This window comes from Triticum aestivum, chromosome 3B (genome assembly GCF_018294505.1).
Source record: "Triticum aestivum cultivar Chinese Spring chromosome 3B, IWGSC CS RefSeq v2.1, whole genome shotgun sequence".
NCBI lineage: Eukaryota > Viridiplantae > Streptophyta > Magnoliopsida > Poales > Poaceae > Triticum > Triticum aestivum.
This window is the reverse complement of record NC_057801.1, coordinates 199,793,455-199,814,950: the sequence shown is the minus strand read 5'-3', so window position 1 is coordinate 199,814,950 and position 21,496 is coordinate 199,793,455. Positions and strand designations below refer to the sequence as shown.

At 42.0% G+C, this 21,496-nt stretch overlaps 1 protein-coding gene across 1 annotated transcript; it reads right to left on the bottom strand.

Moving 5' to 3' along the window:
- Positions 1–3,406: 3,406 nt before the first annotated feature.
- LOC123069352 (transcription factor MYB3R-1) lies at positions 3,407–12,409 on the bottom strand. The gene is made up of 12 exons (XM_044492186.1): positions 12,121–12,409; positions 11,282–11,439; positions 11,149–11,203; positions 10,377–10,434; positions 9,347–9,441; positions 9,133–9,236; positions 8,258–8,386; positions 5,820–7,581; positions 5,323–5,519; positions 4,485–4,569; positions 4,101–4,313; positions 3,407–3,824 (listed from the first exon to the last, which is right to left on the bottom strand). Exons 2-12 carry the CDS (start codon positions 11,395–11,397, stop codon positions 3,690–3,692), a joined length of 2,949 nt encoding a protein of 982 aa, XP_044348121.1. The 5' UTR covers positions 11,398–11,439; positions 12,121–12,409; the 3' UTR covers positions 3,407–3,689.
- Positions 12,410–21,496: the final 9,087 nt, after the last annotated feature.

Below are 21,496 nucleotides of genomic sequence, written 5' to 3'. Positions count from 1 at the left end.
GGTGATCCTGATGAGGATTCGCCCTCACCTGCTGTGCCAGGCAGTGGCAGCGCACCCGCCTCGGGGTCAGGCGGGCCAACAACGGACGACCACGCGTCCCCCCGCGACCCCGTGAGTGAGGCAACGACAACCCACGGCGGGTCCAGCGAAGCAGGTGGGCCAGCCGCACTCAAGCGCCAGGTAAGGCGCCACCCCGCGCTCGGCGGTTCCCCAGCTGGGCCTCAACAAGTGGCCCAACGAGCAACTGGCCCCGGCTCCGAGGAGATCAACCTGGGATCGGGCGCCGCTGGGTCGTCTGCCGCATTGGATTCCTCTGGATCTTCTGCGCAGCGGCCCTCTGCTGCAGTTTCTGTGCCAATAAGAACCAGATCACAACATGGGGTCTTGAAGCCAAAGGTTCAGACAGATGGCACGGTCAGGTATGATAATATGCGTTTTGGTGGCCTAGCTGTTACAGGTGAGCCAGGAAATTTGACTGAGGCTTTTGAAAATAGAAATTGGAAAAATGCTATGGATGAAGAATATAATGCTCTCATTAGAAACAAAACATGGCACTTAGTTCCTCCAGCAAGAGGCGGAAATATAATTGATTGTAAATGGGTTTACAGAGTCAAAATAAAGGCTAGTGGAGAAATAGACAGATACAAGGCTAGATTAGTAGCAAAGGGTTTTAAACAACGATACGGCATTGACTATGAGGACACATTTAGTCCGATTGTTAAAGCAGCTACTATTAGACTTGTTCTCTCTGTTGCAGTATCAAATGGTTGGAGTCTTCGTCAATTGGATGTGCAGAATGTGTTCCTTCATGGCATTCTAGAGGAGAAAGTCTACATGAAACAACCACCTGGGTATGAGGTAAAAGACAAGTGTCAATATGTGTGCAAACTTGACAAGGCGTTATATGGTCTAAAACAAGCACCTAGAGCATGGTATTCTAGGTTAAGTGATAAACTTCAAAGGCTTGGTTTTCGACTTTCAAAGGCTGACACGTCACTTTTCTTCTATAAGAAAGGAAAAATAATCATCTTTATGTTGGTATATGTTGATGATATTATTGTGGCTAGCTCATCGCAAGAAGCAGTCAATGCACTGTTAGAAGATCTTAAGAGAGACTTTGCTCTAAAGGACCTTGGCGACTTGCACTACTTCTTGGGAATAGAAGTGAAAAAGGTAACTAATGGAATAGTCTTAAGTCAAGAAAAATATGTGTCAAATATATTAAAAAGGTCAGGTATGATGAATTGTAAAGTTTCAAACATGCCACTTTCAACTACTGAAATTTTTTCCAAGAAGGGGAGTCCTTGGGAGCCGAGGCAGCTACAAACTACAGAAGTGTGGTAGGTGCTTTACAGTACTTGACGCTTACAAGGCCTAACATATGTTTTCCTGTCAACAAGGTGTGCCAATTCTTGCATGCTCCTACTTTTCAGCATTGGACTGCAATGAAGAGGATTTTGAGATATCTTAGAGGTAATATGAGTACAGGATTAAAGTTCACGAGATCAACCTCAACTGTGGTAAGTGCCTTTTCAGATGCAGACTGGGCAGGTTGTCCTGATGATAGAAGGTCAACTAGTGGTTTTGCTGTTTTCTTTGGACCAAACCTTATATCTTGGAGTGCACGAAAATAAGCAACTGTGTCTAGATCCAGCCCTGAGGTTGAATACAAAGCTCTAGCAAATGCCACGACTGAGTTGATATGGGTTCAAACCTTGCTTGCTGAACTAGGTATAAATCATTCTTCAGTTGCACGACTGTGGTGTGACAACATTGGTGCCACTTATCTGTCAGCAAATCCAGGGTTCCATGCAAGAACAAAACACATTGAAGTGGACTGTCATTTTGTTCGTGAGAGAGTAGCCAAGAAGCTATTGGACATTCGTTTTATTCCCACTAATGATCAAGTTGCAAATGGTTGCACTAAAGCCTTGTCATGGCGCAAGCTGGAAGAATTCAAGAACAATCTCAACTTGATAAACTTGTGATTGAGGGGGCGTGTTAAAGTATGTACCGTAGGATGTATACGGTGTAGATATAAACCGTATACATGTGTGGGAGCGTGCGTTGTACTCGGGTAGTTAGGATACATTTAGGTTGATCTCTATCCCTTGTATAGATTATGACTTGGAGATCAATCCTACAACAACCTAACTACCTAAACCCTGTAATCTCGTGTGCCTATAAGTAACACGCAAAGCGTCCCTGCAGAAGCATACGCTTAACGCATCTTTACATCTATATCCCCATATCCGTTCTTGGTATGCACAGAAGGACTAACAAGCTTATTCAAGCGTGTGTGAGCACAATATTTATCGGAAGGAATCCGGGTTGGTACCCATGCGCCTTGGGTGTCACACCTATTGTTTGTTGATGATTGCTTTAGTAAGGCTTCTGAGTCAGGTTCAAGACAGATTCGTGAAATCTTGCAAATGCACATACAAGGCTCGGGCCAGTTAGTGAATATTGCAAAGTCCGCAGCTTTGTTCAGCTCAAACTGCAATGTAGAATCAAATCAGGAGGTACATGGTGCCTGTGGGGTCCTAACCGACGCGCTGAGGCTAAGGGAGAAGTACTTGGGGCCAGTTTGGAAGTATTGCTACAAGCATTAGGAAACTAGCAAATGGCTGGACCCCAAAACTGATGAATAGTGCTAGAAGAGAGGTTCTTGTGAAGTCGGTGTGGCAGGCTATCCCTACTTTCTCACTGAGCTGTTTCAGATCATCTAAAAACAAAATTAACAAGCTTTGTAGCGGCAGGAGATGAAAATAGAAGATGCATTGGCAAAAGTGGGGAGATATTGCCGTACCGAAATGCGATTGGGGAGGGGTGGATTTCGAGACTTTGAATTGTTCAACCAAGCTATTTTGTCCAAGCAGGGGTGGCATCGCTTACAAACCCCGACTCCCTCAGTGCGAGGGTCTTATAAAAGGTAAATATTACCATGATGGAGATTTTATGACATAAGGAAAAATAGGCGCAATGCCTCTCATACTTGGCGAGTGATTGTTCACGGCAGGGATGCCCTACAGTTTGGATTGGTAGAGGGTGGGAGACGGCAGTAGTGTTGGTGTGTGAACAGACCCATGGATTCCAGATTTTATACTAGCAGGAGGCCCTTGGTCAAGCTACCAAATGCATCGGTTGCCAAAGTGCATGAACTGATAGATGAGCACTCAGGGCAGTGGGACATGGCAAATATCCAGAGCAACTTTGTTTGAATCCGATGTGGAAACTATTGGTAGATAGAATACCCCTAGGAAGACAAGACTGTACATAAAGCTCTTGTCATGTAAAAAAAAGAGTTGATAATCGACAAGACTGTACATAATTATGGCATCCAAACTTGATGGCAAAATGAATTCAATTCATGAAACATAAAAGAGTTACTAGTATACAACTAGAGGAGCTCAAAACTGTCCCATTGATCAGACTCACCAAGACAGTGAAAGTCTGGGTCTGGGATATGAAATATTAACAACATAAATTAACTGATGATACAACTTTCAACAGTCCAAGGATTCTTTCCGGGCTGGAATGTGTGCCGGACAGCGGTCCGGTCACGAAGTACAAGGTAACAGGAGCAACGAATAGGAGAACAACTGGGTGTTGGGATTTACGACAAGGCATGTACAATGCTGGTAACGCACAATCAAAGAATATCTCTGGTGTATTTCTCGGAGGTCTAGCTATCTGAAATTTTTCAGGAGGTGGGAGGAAGGAATGGGTGAGCTGACCGATTTTGTCAGGCTGCCACCCACACTGTTGTCTGCCGTTCTTACCGGTGTGGCGCACTCGTTGAAGTCAAGGACTCTTGCTTCAGCCTGCAGTGTTAACTGGAATTAGAAATACTGATGATATTGCAGTCTTAAGTATCATATAGAGTAGTATCTGTAGTCAATGCTCGATCTAGTTTGTTCAAAAATCAAAATTGGTCGAAACCATCACATCTGACCAACTACAGGAATCAAATTACCATAGTTTTCCCACATAAGATTTGTAATTGCTATATACCTAGGGAAAAAACAACTAAATGGTCTCCTAAGAAATTCCAACTCTACTATCCCAGGTACTGAATGAAGCAGATGAGAACTACGCACCATGATTTTATTTTGCGGCTTGCCAGTTCCTGTTTCATTTTCGGCATCTATGTTTTCCTTGTTTTCCTCATCAAAAATTTTGTTGCCACATTGGCTGCCACTTGCCAGGACCTCGCGGGCATCCGCCAAAGCAGAAGCACTCTGCACATTTATCCGCTTCATCAATCCTAATGCATCATAAGTTGTATCCGCTGGGCTGATGAAGTATGACCCCTGCACAAGTGAAGGTATTAACCAAAAGAAAGAAACAATGGGTAACAGATGACAAGTACTTCTCATGCCCCAGCTCGTCCAAAACTACAAATATGGCCCATCAAAAAAAGCTTGTTGCGGATTTGACGCAGGCTAGCTGTAAGACAATAAATATTTCAATGCTAACTGTACCTTATATTGCATATCTATGAACCAAGGGGACTTCCAAGCCGATGGAGATTCCAGTCCTCTTTTGACACCAGGCGTATCAGCCAATCTGAAAAGAGTAGCAATTCAGAATAGCAAAAAAGAGCAAACCAACTGGCAATTTGCAACGGTAATTGTGTTCTTCGTTAGAAAGATCCATGTGTTCTTCGACAGTTGAATTCAAATTGCAGATGCTAATACCAGTAAGGGAGTTAGTAGATAAATGACTTGTTATCATTTTAGTCTAGATAAACCAAAATCTCAGGCAAATGACATTCAGCTTCAGAGTAGAAAAGGGAGCACTTAAAGAATCTTCTACTCTCAGTCTCTCACAGATAAGTACTCCCTGTGGAGTATTAATCATTAAATTCATAAATCTAATACTCCCTCTGTTCACTTTTACAAGGCGCTGTAGACATTTCAGACAGCATGCAAAACAACTCAATTTTAGTTGTCTGAAATGACTTATAAAAGTGAACGGAGGGAGTAGTAGAATAGGTATCTAGGTAAATCCAAATCTTCAGGCAAATTTAATTTTCTAGCAATGAAGAGATTTTAACATGGAATGATGGCAACTTGCCAGGTACCAGTTTCAAATTTATATTTAGTGGATTTCACAAATATGCACAGTTATGGAGAGGGTTGCATCACATTAATGCTTGCTAGTAACTAGATGAGGATGAAATGACCAATTCCACCAACAAACAGTTGTAGTAAGACCTGCCACATCTAGACTCACACGTACTATGTGCTGACCAAAGTAAAGAAACTGATTGGAGGACCTAAAAGATCATCTTGGAAGCAGACTAGTGTGCAATCTTACATGTTCACATATTCATAATCCATTTGAATGCATGGTGAAGATTTCTCGGCAATGAGTTCTCCAGACTTTGATTTAGCAAATGCTTCCTTACAGGCCGATAGAGCTTCAAGATTTGTGTTCATTTTCTGATACATGGCATTTGCGCCATGATCAGAAATGTCATTGTCCTTGTGTTCAACAAGAACAGTTGCAGGTGGCTGCATGGAACAAAAATATAAGTAAGAACAAGATCAGCAGGTCAAGGGAAAAACTTATATGCCACTTTGCCCCCGCCTTTCAGTTCAACCCCACATATTACATACATGATGACATCATTAGAGAGCTTGCTACTTTGAATCACATTTCTTGAAGACATGTTAAGCTAAATTTACTGGAGTAACTGTAGCAACTGCTATGCTACGCCGCAATAACTATATAAGCGTTACCTTCCGTTCTACTAAGATATGGTACCATCAACTGGGTAAGTGCAATTGAAGAACTGATTTAGAAGTACTTACCTCATCATTAGTATTGACCATATTTGCAGTGGAACACTGTTCCCCTCTTGCATGCTCATCCACAGTATGGTTGTTCTGTGCATTTCGTCCATCTTTTGCCTGCTCGCTTTCACCCAAAATTTCCTTGTTTTCATCACAGAACTCAAGTTTCTTCTCCAGAGGTTTAAAAGATGAAGATCGATTAGTGCAAAGAACTGATTCGGTAACAATTGCTTTGTCTTTAATGGCATGCATGCAACTTGTTTGAGCACTGACAGAGGATGTGCCCAACACACCACTGTCCTGTTCAGTCCTAGACTTCCTCTCCATTCTTTTTTCTGGAGTCGGAGATGACAGATCTCTCGGTCGTTTCTTTAATATTGATGGTGTGCTTATGAAGCTTTTGGCGGCACTCTTCAGCACAACATCAGGGCTTTCATCATGGGTAGGGGAGCCCCACAATCTCAATGGAGTGGTTACGCTCATGGTTGAGCGCATCAACTGCCGAATGCCAAGGGGACTGTACTCTTGCAAATCGCCGGAAGTTACAAGATCACAGCTGACAAATGGAACATCCATGCTTGGGAAGCGAGGAGGTTCATAGAATAGCGCTCCCTTATCTTGCTTTTCATCTGATGCAGCCTCACCCTGTGCCAATGGTGGTTCTTTGGCCATGCTGGCAGCAGGTTCTTCAGCATCAGTTAACTGTTTGTCCCCGTATTCCGGTATTCTTTCTATAATTGCTGAAGCACCATGTCTACCATCAGTACTGCCAGGGGTAGCAAACTGCTCAGAATCACCAAAAGAATCATGCATGCATGTGATCATCTCTGACCCAGAAACTTGCATTTCTCCTGACTTTTCATCAGCCGCGTCCGACAAACCATTTGAAATAAGAGATTGTGGTACTGACAACGATGGATCCTGGCCATAAGCAGCCACCATCATACTCGATGGATTTGATGTATGTGATGGGTTGGGTGCTGCCAAAAAATTGGTGTCTGCTTCAGAGGAATGTGTATCTGAATGGTGGTTTAGTCTTGAAAGAGAATCAGCATCAACTATATCAGGTCCAGAAAGAAGACTCTGGAACGAAATCTCTTGCCAAAGTTCTGATTTCAAACAATTAGGACTGCTGAAGTCAGCCTCGGACATGAAATGTAGTTTTTGCTCAGCTCCAGAAACATTTGTTAGCACAGAGATAGGCATATCTGGTGCTATCTCATACTGTAACATCGGTCTTTCATTATTCAATGTACTACAAATGGTCTGGTTGTTTTCAAACATAGAGTTACCTGGTATTTCATCAATATCCATCTGCAAATTCATTCTTTGTGAAATGTCCTGCTGCAAGAGTTTATCTGGACCAAATCTGGAGGAAGAAGCATGACAATGAACTTCAGACAAAGCAGATGCAGCACCCTCGGTGGAAGTATAGTCTTCCTGGCACATAGAAGACTGAGAATCACGTGCTTCTGTCTTGCTGGTATCCGCATTCACATGTAAATCACAGCTCAAGGCCAGATTGGTGTCCTGCACTTGCGAGCAAGAAACCATGGCCAATGAGGATTGACTACACCCTGATGAATCCTCAACCTCCCGGACAGCATTGCTGTCACTGTCCTCACTGTTTTGTTGCGTAATTGCCGGTGAGGAATTAAAATGCGCATGGTGTTCAATAAGTGGGAGACGCGAGACTTGAGCAAGTAAACCTGATGACATATAAGAATCAATTTTCTTCTTTACAGAACTGTTCCAGTGGTTTTTAATTGAATTGTCCGTCCTGGCAGGGGAAACATAAATTTAGAAGTCAATCATTTCAGTAGTCTAAAAGAGGACATCACTTGTTGAACAATAATAGTTACGCGATGCGTCAAAATCGTAGTAGAGCTTACCCAGTTTTTTTTTTTTTTGAAATGGCCAAATCATGTTTTCTGTTGAATGACCGGAACAAATATACAAGAATGTACATAGTAACATGGGACTTAGGCCTGCCTAGACTATATGGGCCTATTGATATGCAAAGCATATATGCGCATAAAGGGAATACTGCTAACATGTTGCACATTCTCTCTGCTTGCTGTAATACTCACCAGTCGACACCATATTTGACTAAAAATAACATATATTATTTCAAATTTTGTTCAAAGAAAATAAAAGAGAGCTATTACAGTGGCAGTGGTTTAACATTTTTATGGGACCGGTGCCCTAATTTTATTTTCCAAAAGCAAAACAATTTAGTTCCCTTTTGAGATTACCATCTTTTCCCGAGTATAACACCGTAGCTTCCAAATGATACCGAATAAGAAAAAGGGGAATGGATGCTGAACCCAAAAGTTTGTGAATTCATCAGGGAGAATGAAAAGAAAAACTTCTTTTCACAGGACAGGACTCATCATGATATCATACATAAATATTTCCCAGCAGCTCATACATAAAAGGAAACATCATTTAGTTACCTTCCGGGTAAAAACTTTGTCAATTCAGCCCATTTGTTTCCATACATTCGATGAGCATGTATAAGAGTAATTTCCTCCTCCTGTGTCCATGCATCCTTGTTTATGCCAGGGTTAAGATGATTGTGCCACCTAATCACAGATAAGAATCCATTGTTAAAGGATACATGCTCTATGGTCAATTAGTGATGGCTACGAATTAAAGCCAATGTATTTAGCTGCTACTCAGTTGGCCCCAAAATAGGAACTTTCACTAAATAACAATAATTGTAAGAGGAACAGCTGTAGTATGTTAACATGTAATTAAAAAAGATTAATACTTTAGTTCGAATGTCTTTTTGCTTTTTACTGACTTTACCAAAAGGCTGATGAATCTGAAATTATAAAATCAGCTCTCCTGAATTCTGGTATTGCTAGCTAGCAGCACGAAGAGGTGCTAGCATTACAAGGTTGGGACATATTGACATTTTATTCACTTGATCCTCTATATTTTTAAAACTATTCAGTCAAAAAAAATTGAAACTATTAAATAAAACATTTTTATCCAGAACCCGGCCTATGCCTTAACAGTAGAATCATCGGGATAATGGAAAGAGGCAAACTAACACTTCAACATTGCATTAGTGATTGTTGAGATTACTGTGTTCTTTAACCAGGAATACATAGGAGAACTCTGTATCACTTGCATCAAGAATTACATTATTCATGTGCCTTATAAAACCATAGTGCTGATGTGCAAAGCCAACAAGGCACCAGGGCACTCCATGAGTTACTGTCCACATTCAGTTGTTCAACGCTCAGTCGTATATATTATATTGCAAAGAAAAATGGTTCTTAGGTACAAGATTGATGAAATTAAAGGGCACTCCCATCCATACCGTTCCCGACATTGCTTTCCTATACGTCCTGGCAAAGCTTGGGCAATAGTTGACCATTTCTTTGGACCATATTTCTTTACCATTTCAACAATGATATCATCTTCCTAAAAATATGAAACAACCGGTTGATAAGACTCACGTGAGCATACAAGATGCTCAATCAAACATTAGCAGAATAAGCCTGAAATGGAAACAAATCAAATAGGGGGCCTACTTCTTTGGACCATGGCCCTTTGATCAACTCAGGATTTAGAACCTTTTGCCACCTATGCAGGCATTGTACATCGGTTCTATCGGGAAAACACTCCGCTGGAAAAGAATGTATTATGTCAGTGCTTAGACTTGTCAAAAATCAGAAAATGTAGGGAGGTGTTTCTAATAACAGAAAAGGAAAAAAAGAAAGCTGACTGGAGACGAATGAGAGAAAGCACAAACTAATGGAACAAATCAATATCTTATCTTAGATAATGGAAGGATCATCCTCTTGGTTTCTAATGAATCAATGTATGTAATTATAAAGCAAACATGCACAAGAGAATAGAAGAATAAAAGAACAAAAGAAGCTAACATCATTGTAAAAAATGTAGTGTCGCATAGATATAAAAATGCTAAAGAAAAATGCACAAACCACCTTCGGAACATGACACAGCAAAATATATTTCTTCGTAGCAGGATCAGGGGAAAGAATGAGAAAGACAATTTCACCATATTTCTTACTGCGGACAGGGCCTATCACAAGCATATAGTTTTATCGGGACGATAACTCTGAGAAGAGAGATTTTCCACCTTTTCTTTCAACTCAGGGGAAATACGTTCGAGCAGCACTAATTTTGAATCCCTCAGGCAAAATAAGAACAGAACCTACATTCAACCCTTCTGGCACCCTGAACAGACTAGCTGAGGGGGATGTGTCTGTCCAGCAATTTTGGGTTCTTCATACCCTGAGATCCACTCTCTTAGCTTACTCTTTCGTATACTGTAGGGTCCTTACCCTCAAAAGAACACTTACGATGATATAGGACATGGATTTTAGATGCCTATATAATTCAAAATATTTTTTCCTTGAACAAGCACCCAAATGTGTGTCGTCTTGTATTAATATACTTCAAAATACAGAAAGAGTGATAGAGATGTCCAAGAAAGGTAAAAGAATTATATGTGCTACAAAAATACCATCATCAAGAGTAAACTAATAGCGTTGCCACATAATTTTACACAGGTATGAATCGATCCATAGAATATACCTATCTTTTTCCAGTTTTTCCCATTGTAAGTCTGGACTGCTCTGGACAATATATCATCCTGCATTTGATTAGCACACAAGTGAAATATTAGACAGTTTCAGTAAAAAAAAACTCATTTTTTTGTATAATCCACTGATTTATGACTTTTACATTGTGGTGCTAATTAAATGGCGCCCACACGTCGGTGAGGCACTGAGACGTATACAATATATCCCCACAAAAATGTGACAGGACAAGCACAGCATGAAGCGGAACTGGAATTGAGTATATGACAGAATAAAGCAGGAAGCTCCATGTTATAAGAACTTTTTAGCAAAACCCATGTTATAAGACTTTGCAGTGTATCATTTATCTTGTACTCCCCCAGTCCTGAAAGTTCTAGATACATCCATTTATGTGACAAGTAATTCAGGATGGAGGGAGTATATGGGTTAATCCAAGTGGCGCAGTTATGATATGCTCCCATGGGTGTATCTGCAAGAAATTCTCATACTGAACTACAACTGTTGACTAAACCACCCAATGAGACAACTCAAGCCTCCACAAAAGGGCCAGAGTGTTCCATCGAATTATTATTATTTTCCATAAAACTTATAAGTGTTTGCCATTATTGTGTATTTAAGAAAGAGATGCAAATAAACATAATGCATATCTTACAGTTGATCAGTCCTAAGCTATTCTCGGATGTTGAGTCAGCACTCACCATCCAGCCATTTGGACAGTAAATGGCCATTTGCCAACAAAAACATAAGATTCGACTCGGATGGCATACCTCTTCGGGGGTCCAATTTCCTTTGGTTGAGCGTCGTGTCGGGCCGGTGGTCCTCCTAAAGGTGAAGGAGCAGATAACTATAAGAAAAAAGCTATACAATTAACCGTTTATGCAAAGATCTGTTAGTATCTACCCATTGAGCGACCGTTGCCTCTGTGGCTCATTGCTGACTTTCCCTTCATGAGTAGTAGATGGCTGTCCAGAAGCCTCTCCAGCCTTCTTCGAAGCCTTTCCTTTATCGCTTGTCATCACGGGTGAAGACTGGATGCTCAATCCCCTCTATAGCAGAGCCTTGAAGATGCATAAAGAAGTAAAAAACAGTTTAATCTTTCTATGAATCAGAATCATTAAACTGTCAATCCTAATAGAGGTATTTGAGGAGTTGCTGCAAGCTATGTTGCACGAACACTCGGACTTTTTATGTTGAACTGAAATAATGTATGTCCAAACTGAAAATTGTAGCTTACAGTGATAGCGGCCAAACAAAAAGCGAATCGGGAAGATGCCTATAACTGCAGTGAAATTGAACGGCATTACAGAACCAGTCCTAATAGTTTCATGTTCAGGTTTCACCCCCACCTAAATGTGCACAACAAACTTACCCCTACCAGCGATTCACTGTCTGTGTCCCCTAAATTTCTAAGCATATAACAGAGCCCTAGGTTTCCTTGCACAAAACTAAAACTGAACGACATTTCAACCAAAAACTAACACCAGATATCGTCAAGTCTCAGAACCGACGGCCCCAGCCACAGTTCTTGTCAAATGACCTCCGGGCAGAAGCAGTGTGATAATGGAAGCCTAAAAGGTGCCAGCTTTACCAATCTACGGGCTGCAACAGAAGAACCTAGCGTTCAAATTTCAGAAGGGGGCTTCATTTTCAGTTTGGCAGAATCAGTGGGTACACGAATTCGCGAAGACGGTGATCCATAAAGGAGAAGATCTACGGGAAATAGAGTACAAGGAACTCACCAGGCTAGGGAAGCCGCCGGCCGGGCGCGCCGCCGACGAGGACGGCCGCCGCCGCCGCTGCGCAGATCTGCCGTAGCCCGACAGGAGGGCGGAGGAGACGTCGATCGGTAGATAAGGGGGATGCGCTGGCCGCGGAGCTACAGGGGAAGGAGGTCGCCGGAGAAGAGTGGCCTCGGGAGGGAGAGGGTGAGGACGGGGAGGAACATGCCACGGTGAGTCGCTCGGAGAGGGGGGCAGTTCGTTTTTTGAAATGGCGAGAGAGGGAGCATATCAGGTGTTTCGAGAACCTGAAAATTTCATTCCCGACCCTTGGATCACCTATAAACGGGCAGATCGAGGCTCTCTTTTCTCCAATTAACGAAATGACCCATATGTGAAAACACGCAAGGCGCCCCACCTAGGCACGCCTTCTAACCACACGCCAAAACTGAAAAAGTACGGTTTCAAGTGTGTGTATATGTAATAAAAGGCAGGCAATAAATATACGCCAAAATCGGTTTGGCGGAATCTGTGACTACTCAAATTCATGATGATGTGTCATAAAGCAGTAGATCTATAGGAGATAGTGCATGAGGAATTCTGCAGGCTAGGGGCGTTGACGCCTAGTCGCCTCGATAACGAAACGCACATCGTCATTGCAGATCTGTTGATGCCCAAGAGGAGATGGGGTTACCGGGAAAGAAGGTCATCGAAGAATGGGGGTTTCAAAAAAGAGGCATAAAGTGAACAGGAACATTGCCATAGCTTAGAGAGGGTGGTTCATTTTTTAAATGACCAGATGGGGAGATGTGTCAAGACTGAAGATTTTCTTCCTAGCCTTGGATCACCTGCCAACGAACAGATTGATGCTCTCCTTTTTGAACTAACGAAATGTTACATGTGTGAAAACACGCAACGCGCGCTCAAGTAAGCGCGCCATCTAACCACAAGGCAAAATTGAGGGAGTGCCGATTTGAGTGCATATACATCTGTAAAAGACAACCAATGAATATATAGGGTGTTTGCTTAAGATCGGTTTGGCAAAAATATGCGACTACTCAAATTCACGAGTGCGTGATATAAATTAGAAGATCTATAGCAAAAGGAGTACATATAGTACAAGGAATTCACCAGGCTAGGGATGTTGTCGGACGGGCAAACCGACAACAAGATGTCGTCGGCGTGCAGATCCGTCGATGCCCGAAGAGAAGAGCGAGGAGACGTCGATCTACAATGCACTGGTCGCGGGGTCACTGGGGAAGGAGGTCGTCGAAGAATAGATCTCAAGAAGGAAGGATGAGGACTAAAGGGAACATGTCATCGTTTAGAGTGTGGTTTGTTTTTAAAGGCGAGATGGGGATGTGTTTCAAGAGTAAGATTTCTTTCATAGCCCTTGGATCACCTACCAACGGCAGATCGATTCTTTCTTTTACCGATTACAAAAATGTCCCATATGTGAGCAAGGCACCCCACGTGAGTGCGCCTTCTACCACACGCCAAAACTGATGGAGTGTCATTTTGAGTACGAATTTATGTAATAAAAGACAGTCACTAAATATATAGCAAGAAAATATTTATTTTAAACCCTAGATTATCATCCTATTTTAAGGATAATCTTACTCTCTACCCTTCAAACCGTTTTGATTTACCCCTTTACACCATTGTAAAGGTTTTTTTTCAATTGTGTGGCAGTGCTTTCTACACATGTTAGCCTAGCTGGCATATTCAACTATGATTTTTTAAAGCACAAATAAAAACCACCAAAATCATATATTTGACAAGTAAGAATAGGGAGTGTTGAAAGAAATAGAATAGAAAAATCAACAACGTCGAACAATAAAGGCGTGGATTTAGTTCTATTTTGTTCTAGGGTATGGTCTTTTTCGTAAAGAAAAACACCAAGGATATCATTTTTCTTTCTATGTTTAAAACTTAAAACCATGAACTATAGCTACTTCCATGAATGGTTATAGACTGATAAGGTCAACTTAAAACCATGAACTATGATGGTTGGTCCAATTGGTATCATAGACTATGAAATTATCCATATATATTACAAAGTTTCGAAAACAATTTAACTTGAACCCTAGCCTTATGTTTGTATAGTGAATCTTTAGGTGTTCTCATATAATGTAAAATTTTGATGCCATGAGTGTAAAATCTGCAGAATTTCACATAGAAATGACTTTTGTGTAATGTGTAAAATTACCATGAGAAAAATGGACTCATAGTGTCTTTTTGTGCAAAAGACAAAATAAGATACTTATGTAGGCTCCCAATGTATTCCATCCTCATGGTCATGTTATTTCTCCTTTTCTTTTTAAACGTCGAATATGCAAAAAAAACTTTCATATGACCTTGCATAGAAGTCTCCGCTCCTCGGGAGCCAGCCTGAGGAGGCCGATCCCGTTGGTGGTCTTGGCATCGCTCGCCTCGCGAGGCTTGGCCCCTCGTGAGGGTCTTGAGTTGTTGATGTTGCAGCTGGGCCGTACCAGGCCGTCGATGGAGCCACGCAGTGGGCTGCAGGCAGGCAAGTCTGGGTACTCCCGTATCCAGAACACCGACAAGAACCACGTACTCATGTGTTGAGACCAAGACATTCCATCCCAACCACAAGAATCTTGATCTCTAGCCTTCCTTAAGTTGCTTTCCACTCAAATCATCTTTCCACCATAGCCAAATCTGTGAGAGAGAGTTGAGTGTTGAGGAGACTATCATTTAAAGCACAAGAGCAAGGAGTTCATCATCAACACACCGTCTATTACCTTTTGGAGAGTGGTGTCTCCTAGATTGGTTAGTTGTCACTTGGGAGCCTCCGTCAAGATTGTGGAGTTGAACCAAGGAGTTTGTAAGGGCAAGGAGATCGCCTACTTCGTGAAGATCTACCCAAGTGAGGCAAGTCCTTCATGAGCGATGGCCATGGTGGGATAGACAAGGTTGCTTCTTCGTGGACCCTTCGTCGGTGGAGCCCTCTGTAGCCTCGCGCAGCCATTACCCTTCGTGGGTTGAAGTCTCCATCAACGTGGATGTACGATAGCACCACCTACCAGAACCACGCCAAAAATCTCCGTGTCAACATTGCGTTTGCTCCCTCCTAACTCCTCTCATTTACTTTCTTGCAAGTTGCATGCTTTACTTTCAGCTGCTCATATACTCTTTGCATGCTTGCTTGAATTGTATTGTGGTTGCTTGACTTGTGCTAAGTTGCTAAAATCTGCCAAGAATTAAAATTGGGAAAAGGCTAGGTTTTTATTTGGTCAAGTAGTCTAATCACCCCCCCCCCTCTAAACATACTTTCGATCCTAAAAGTGGTATTGGAGCTTTGGTCTCCATTTGCCTTGATTTCCAAAGCTTTGGTGATCATAGCCTTGGTTTCACAACCTAGGAGAGTATGGCGTCTAGCGAGGGAAATTACCACCATAGAGGTCCTTACTTTGATGGTACCAATTTTGCTAGTTGGAAACATAAGATGAAAATGCATATTCTTGGACATAACCCCGCCGTTTGGGCTATTGTGTGTATTGGTTTGCAAGGTGAATTCTTTGATGGGAGAGAACCGAATCGTGAAGCTACCATGGAAGAATTGAAGATGTTGCAATACAATGCTCAAGCTTGTGACATCCTCTTCAACGGATTGTGCCCCGAAGAATTCAACAAAATCAGTCGTCTTGAGAATGCAAAGGAAATTGGGGATACTTTGATTGATATGCACGAAGGTACCGACTCCGTCAAGGAATCCAAGTTGGATCTGCTTCAAAGTCAACTTGACAAGTTCAAAATGAAGGATAGTGAAGGTGTCGCTGAAATGTACTCTAGTCTTGCTCTCATCACAAATGAGATTGCCGGCTTAGGAAGTGAAGAGATGACCGACAAATTCATCATCAAGAAGATATTGAGAGCCTTGGATGGAAAATATGATATTATGTGCACTTTGATCCAAATGATGCCAAACTACAAAGATCTTAAGCCAACCGAAGTCATTGGAAGAATTGTTGCTCATGAGATGTCACTCAAGGATAAAGAAGAGCTTCACAACAAGTCTAGTGGTGCTTACAAAGCCTCATGTGATTCTCCTACATCATCAAATGAGAAACAAGCCTTCAATGAAGAATTGAGCTTAATGGTGAAGAACTTCAACAAATTCTATAAGAGTAGAAGCAAGGAAAGAAGTTCCAAGTCAAGATCCTACAATGACAAAAGATCTTCTAGTCGTGAGCGAAATTGCTGCAATGAGTGTATGACTCCCTACAAAAGAAGAGAAGACTCGCCTAAAAGGAGAAGCAAAAGAGAAGAATCACCTCCAAGGGAGAGAAGGAGTAGAGATGATTGCTATGAACGAAGAACCTCTCAAAGAAGAAAGGATTCGGAAAGGAAGGACAAGTCATGAAGGAACTACACAAAATGAAGATATCAAGCTCATGTTGGTGAATGGGTATCCGGCTCCGACTCTGACCACCACTCCGAGAGAAGTTATCACTCTAACTCCGAATATACTCGAGATGAAGGTGCTGCCAGTCTAGCACTTGTGTCAACCAACTCCTATGACATATTTGATTCACCAAATGAAGGATTTGGAAGATGCTTCATGGCTAAAGGCCCTAAGGTAGCACATCCCGAGTATGTTGATTTCAATAGTGATGAAGATGACTTGCTAGGTGATGATGATTTACTTGTTAACAACTCTAGTGATGAACACTATGATGAAAATGCTATTAATCATGCTAATCAAGATGAAACGAATGACAATGATAAGAAGGAGATTGAGCGTCTAACTAAAGAACTAAACACTCTTAAGTTAGCTCATGAAACTACTTTAGAAGATCATCGAGAACTTTTAAAAACTCATGAGAAGGTACGCTTCGAGAAGCTCAATCTTGAGCAAGAACATGGGTTCTTAAAAGCCATCAATGACGATCTTCGGAAGAAAAGTTCTTCTTACATTGCCAAGCGTTTACTCTTGCTTACATGCCACAAGTAAAATCTAGCAACAAGGGCAAGAAAGATTCTTCTTCTAGTAGTAACAATAATCATGTTAAATCCAATATTGTTGCTTCTAGTAGTTCTCTTGATTCCACTAATGATTCTCTTAGCCAAGTTACACTTGAGCAAGAAAATAGCTTATTGAAGGGAATTATAGAGAAAGGTGTTTACAAGAGCCTTGTCGGGAGTAAGCAATTTGAGGAAATTGTGCGCAAGCAAGGAAGGCACCGAAAGAATCAAGGTGTTGGTTTTGAACGAAAGTTCAATGCCAATGGAGTTGAGTGGGAAGAAGATCAGTACCCCAAGATGAAGTTTGTTCCTCAACAAGAGAAGTATGATCCTACTTCCTTCAAGGGGACACAAGCTCAAGATGATCTTCCACCATAAGACCACAAGTTAAAAGGCAAGGACAAGCTCCAAGAGGAGATTGATGCATTTGAAGATGCTCCAAAGGCCTTGGTCAAGTGGGTTCCCAAGACTACATCAAGTTCTACTTCATCAAGTACATCTACAACCCCAAGGATTCCCATCAAGATGATGTGGATCCCGAAGAAGAAGAACTAGAAGAGTTCTCAAGGGTGACTTCGCCAACATACTTCACTCATATTCATTTCGGCAAGGACAAGTGCAAACAACTTCCATATCTTGCACTAGCTCAAGGAGTCACAAACCTCCATCAAGATGATGTGGATTCCGAAGAAGAAGAACTAGAAGAGTTCTTGAGGGTGACTCCGCCAACATACTTCACTCATATTCATTTTGGCAAGGACAAGTACAAACAACTTCCATATCTTGCACTAGCTCAAGGAGTCACAAACCCTCTTGATGGTAAGACAAGGGACAAGGTAACCTAATGCTTTCGTGGATATCATCATGTGTGTGCTTCACTCTATGTCTATGGATATCATTGTATTATTCCTTGTGGGACTAACCCATGTAGGTATGGAAAGTGCAACTCAGTCCAGTGGATTACTCCAAATGATCTACATCAACAATGAGCATCCACATCTTCAACATCTACATGAAGTCATCATCGACAAAACCCAAGGTTAGTTCATCCCTCTTAGGGGGGATAGCACATCTAGGGGGAGCTTTACTCTAAGAATTGAGCTAAAGCAACTCTAATGGTGTGAACACAACAACGCTTTATGTAAAAGTGGTAGCCCTACTTGTGCTTAAATGATGAGTATGACCTATGATCAAATGTTCTCATTTGACTCCTAAGTCAATATACTCATATATAGATGACCTAGTCATCGCCAATTGCTTGATAGATGCTAGAGTGATTGTGCATGCTTTGCCACATATTTCATTTGCCATTATATTGTGTGAGCATGTTGAATGCATACTTTTCTCATCCGAGGACATCCATTTGTTGCTTTGATTTCTTGGATTTTCTTCTTTTGCCAAATGGATGGACAAGAATGCCTACTTCCTTTAGCTATCTATGCTTTTCTCGTCTCAAACTCTATTCATGCTACATCACAAAGTTTGAACAAGTCAAATTTGAACCCTCTGGGTGAGGAGCACTCGGAGTCCCTGATTCGTTATAGACTTAAACTTCCAAAACCTCTCTGTGCATTTCGGTCTGACCGATTCATTCATTTAGGTCACACCGAGTTCATTGAGTTGATCTAGTTTTCAATCTCGATGCAACCGATTAGAACTTTTCAGTCACACCGAGTTACAGTAACCGCTTGCGATTCTGCATCTCGGTGCCACCGAGTTGTTCCACTCGGTCACACCGACAGTGTCAGGATATATATACCGATGGGTCAAATTTTGGAAATTCCTCCAAAACCTCTTCATTTGCGCGTGTCCTACTCTGTCGTCTCGGGTCTTCGGATCGTCCTCTCGTCGCCAGCGACCTCCCGCCGCTGGTCTCCGCCGCCTTCAACAGAAATCTTCACCTCCATTGCCGCTGTAGGAAGCTCATCGTCAAGTTAGGGTATGAGTTCGACACTCTGTGCATTCTTTTAACTCCGATTCTCAGCACAAAGACAATTCCATGTTTATTTCCAAGTATGAGATCAATCTATCCAGAGAAAAACTCCATTAGATTAGTTTTGATTTGAAAATTTAGGGTTAGGTTTCCGCCAAACTCATCTCGGACCGACCGAATTGTAGAAATCAGTCTCACTGATTTGGTTTATGCCATTGCACATGCGCTTTTCGGTTTAATAAAAAATTGCAAATTGGTGTGACCGAGTTCAGGACTTTGTGAAAGCCTAGCAAACTCGGAGTCATCGAACCGTGTCTTGGTCTGACCGATTCCACAAGTTTAGACTCCAAAGTTGCTTCGGTGTCATCGAGATTTACAAATTGGTAGCTCTGAAATGCTTTCTGCGGAAAACTAAAACTAAGTTTTTGACTCGTTCTAAATTCTGCACTTTGTGATGCTCATCTACTCTATCTCATCCACAACTATTCATAGGGTCAGCTCTCAGTTTGCAGTGTAGTATGTCTGATTAGAGTGACAGCCAGAACAAGTCAGAGGAGCAGATGAACTTCAGTGAGGGCACTAGTCCCTCTAGCAGATTTGATGAGGGTAGCAGGAGCACACCAAGCAATCTGCCTAAGGCACAAACTAGGCAGAGAAAGAAGAAAACCTCAGATTCAGAGGATGAAGACTTTGAAGTTGAGGAAGTAACTTCAAAGAAGAAGGTGCTCAAGAAAGAGTATGTTGTTGTTGCTTCCACCAAGCCAGGTCAGCACAAGAAAGCACCTGCCAAGAGAGTGCCTATGTCAAAGGCCATGGCATCAACACAAGAGAAAATGAAATTCACTCTAGAAGCCAGAGAAGATGGAGATGGCAAGAAGAGAAAAGAAAGGGTCAGGAAAACAGTTGCAAGAGTGCTTGGAAATCCATCTACGAGGAGAGATTCTGCAAGTGAGGAGGAATAAGAAGATGTTGCACCTCCTCCCAAGTCATAAAAGCTGATGGGGGATGCCATCAAGTCTGGGGTTGCTCCTTCAAAGCCCAAGACAGCCCCCAAAGCTCCAGCTCAAGCCTCCAAGACTGCACCCAAGAGAAGCACCAGGAACATTCCCGCTGCAGAGAAGAACAAGGCCCGAGTACCTGAGGTTGAAGAAGAAGATGAAGAAGTCCAAGTGCTCAGAAAAACTCAAGCTAAAATTTCCAGACCATGATGATAATCATCCTGTGGCAGAGAACATGAAAGAAAGGAAAGATGCAGTTCTCAGACTGTGGAGACAAGCTAATCCATATGATGTGAGGAGAAGGACTGTTGTGGACTATAGATTTCACACCAAAGAACAGCAAGATTTCTATGTGACAGTGTTACTTGACAAGAAACCCATAGTGTGTGATATGAAGTGGGTTGATTGGGAATATATTGATGAAAATGAAGATCATTTTCCAGGAGTACATGAGAGCTTCAAGCTCAATGGTGTTGACAAGTTTGTGGGTCAAAAGTTGACCAAGTGGAGATGAGCTCATTATGCAATTTTACTCAATAGCTCATTTTTATCCTGATGGAAAGATAGTCTGGATGACTGAAGGTATAAGGTACCAGTCTACTATGGATGAGTGGGCCAAGCTCATAAAAGCCCCCAAAGAAGCTGAGAAAGACATTGATGTCTATGCTGAGAAGAAGAAGGATCACAACTCCATGGCCAATATGTACAAGGAGATACCTGACAAAGCCTTGGAGACTCACAAGCTAGGCTCAGTGTACTACTTAATGTCTGGTTTGGCCACAATGAACACTATTGAGGCACACCTTGTTGCCCAAATCTAGAGATCACAAGATGATCGGAGGTCATTCCATCAACTTGCTCCAGCTCTTTGATTTGCCCCAGAGATTCAAAGTTATGAGTTTGATTGTAGAGACAATCAACAGAACAGCTGCTGACCAGAAGAGGTCATGTGGGTATGCTCCACACATATGGATGTTGATTAAATCCAAGATGCCCAAAGGAGTATACTTGTTGGACAAAGAGCATCTTCCCTTGAAGCCTGATTTTGAGGACAACACTATTGTCTGCTACTAAAGATCAAACATCTCTACAGGCTCAAGAGAAGAGACTGAAAGCTAAAGTTGAGAAGGCAGCAAAGATGCCAAGTGCTGAAGAAGCTTCACAAGTGTTCCTCAAGTCAAAGCAAGACCAACTTGGATATCTTATTCAAGCAACCTTGACAACTGAGAAAGGATTGGCCACCCTGACTCAAAACCAGGAGAGCTTGGAGAGGATCATTGAAACAAAATTCTATGATCTTGACTTGAAGGTGACTGAAATTCAAACAGCAGTTGAGCAGCTCCAGGAAGAAATAGAAGAGAGGAAGGGTAAAGCAACTAAAGAAGTGTTTCAGAGAGTGCCTAGGGCATAGAGGTCTGCAGCAGTGCCAGTGCCAGACATTAGAGCTACAACATCAGCACTTGCAACCACAGCTCCA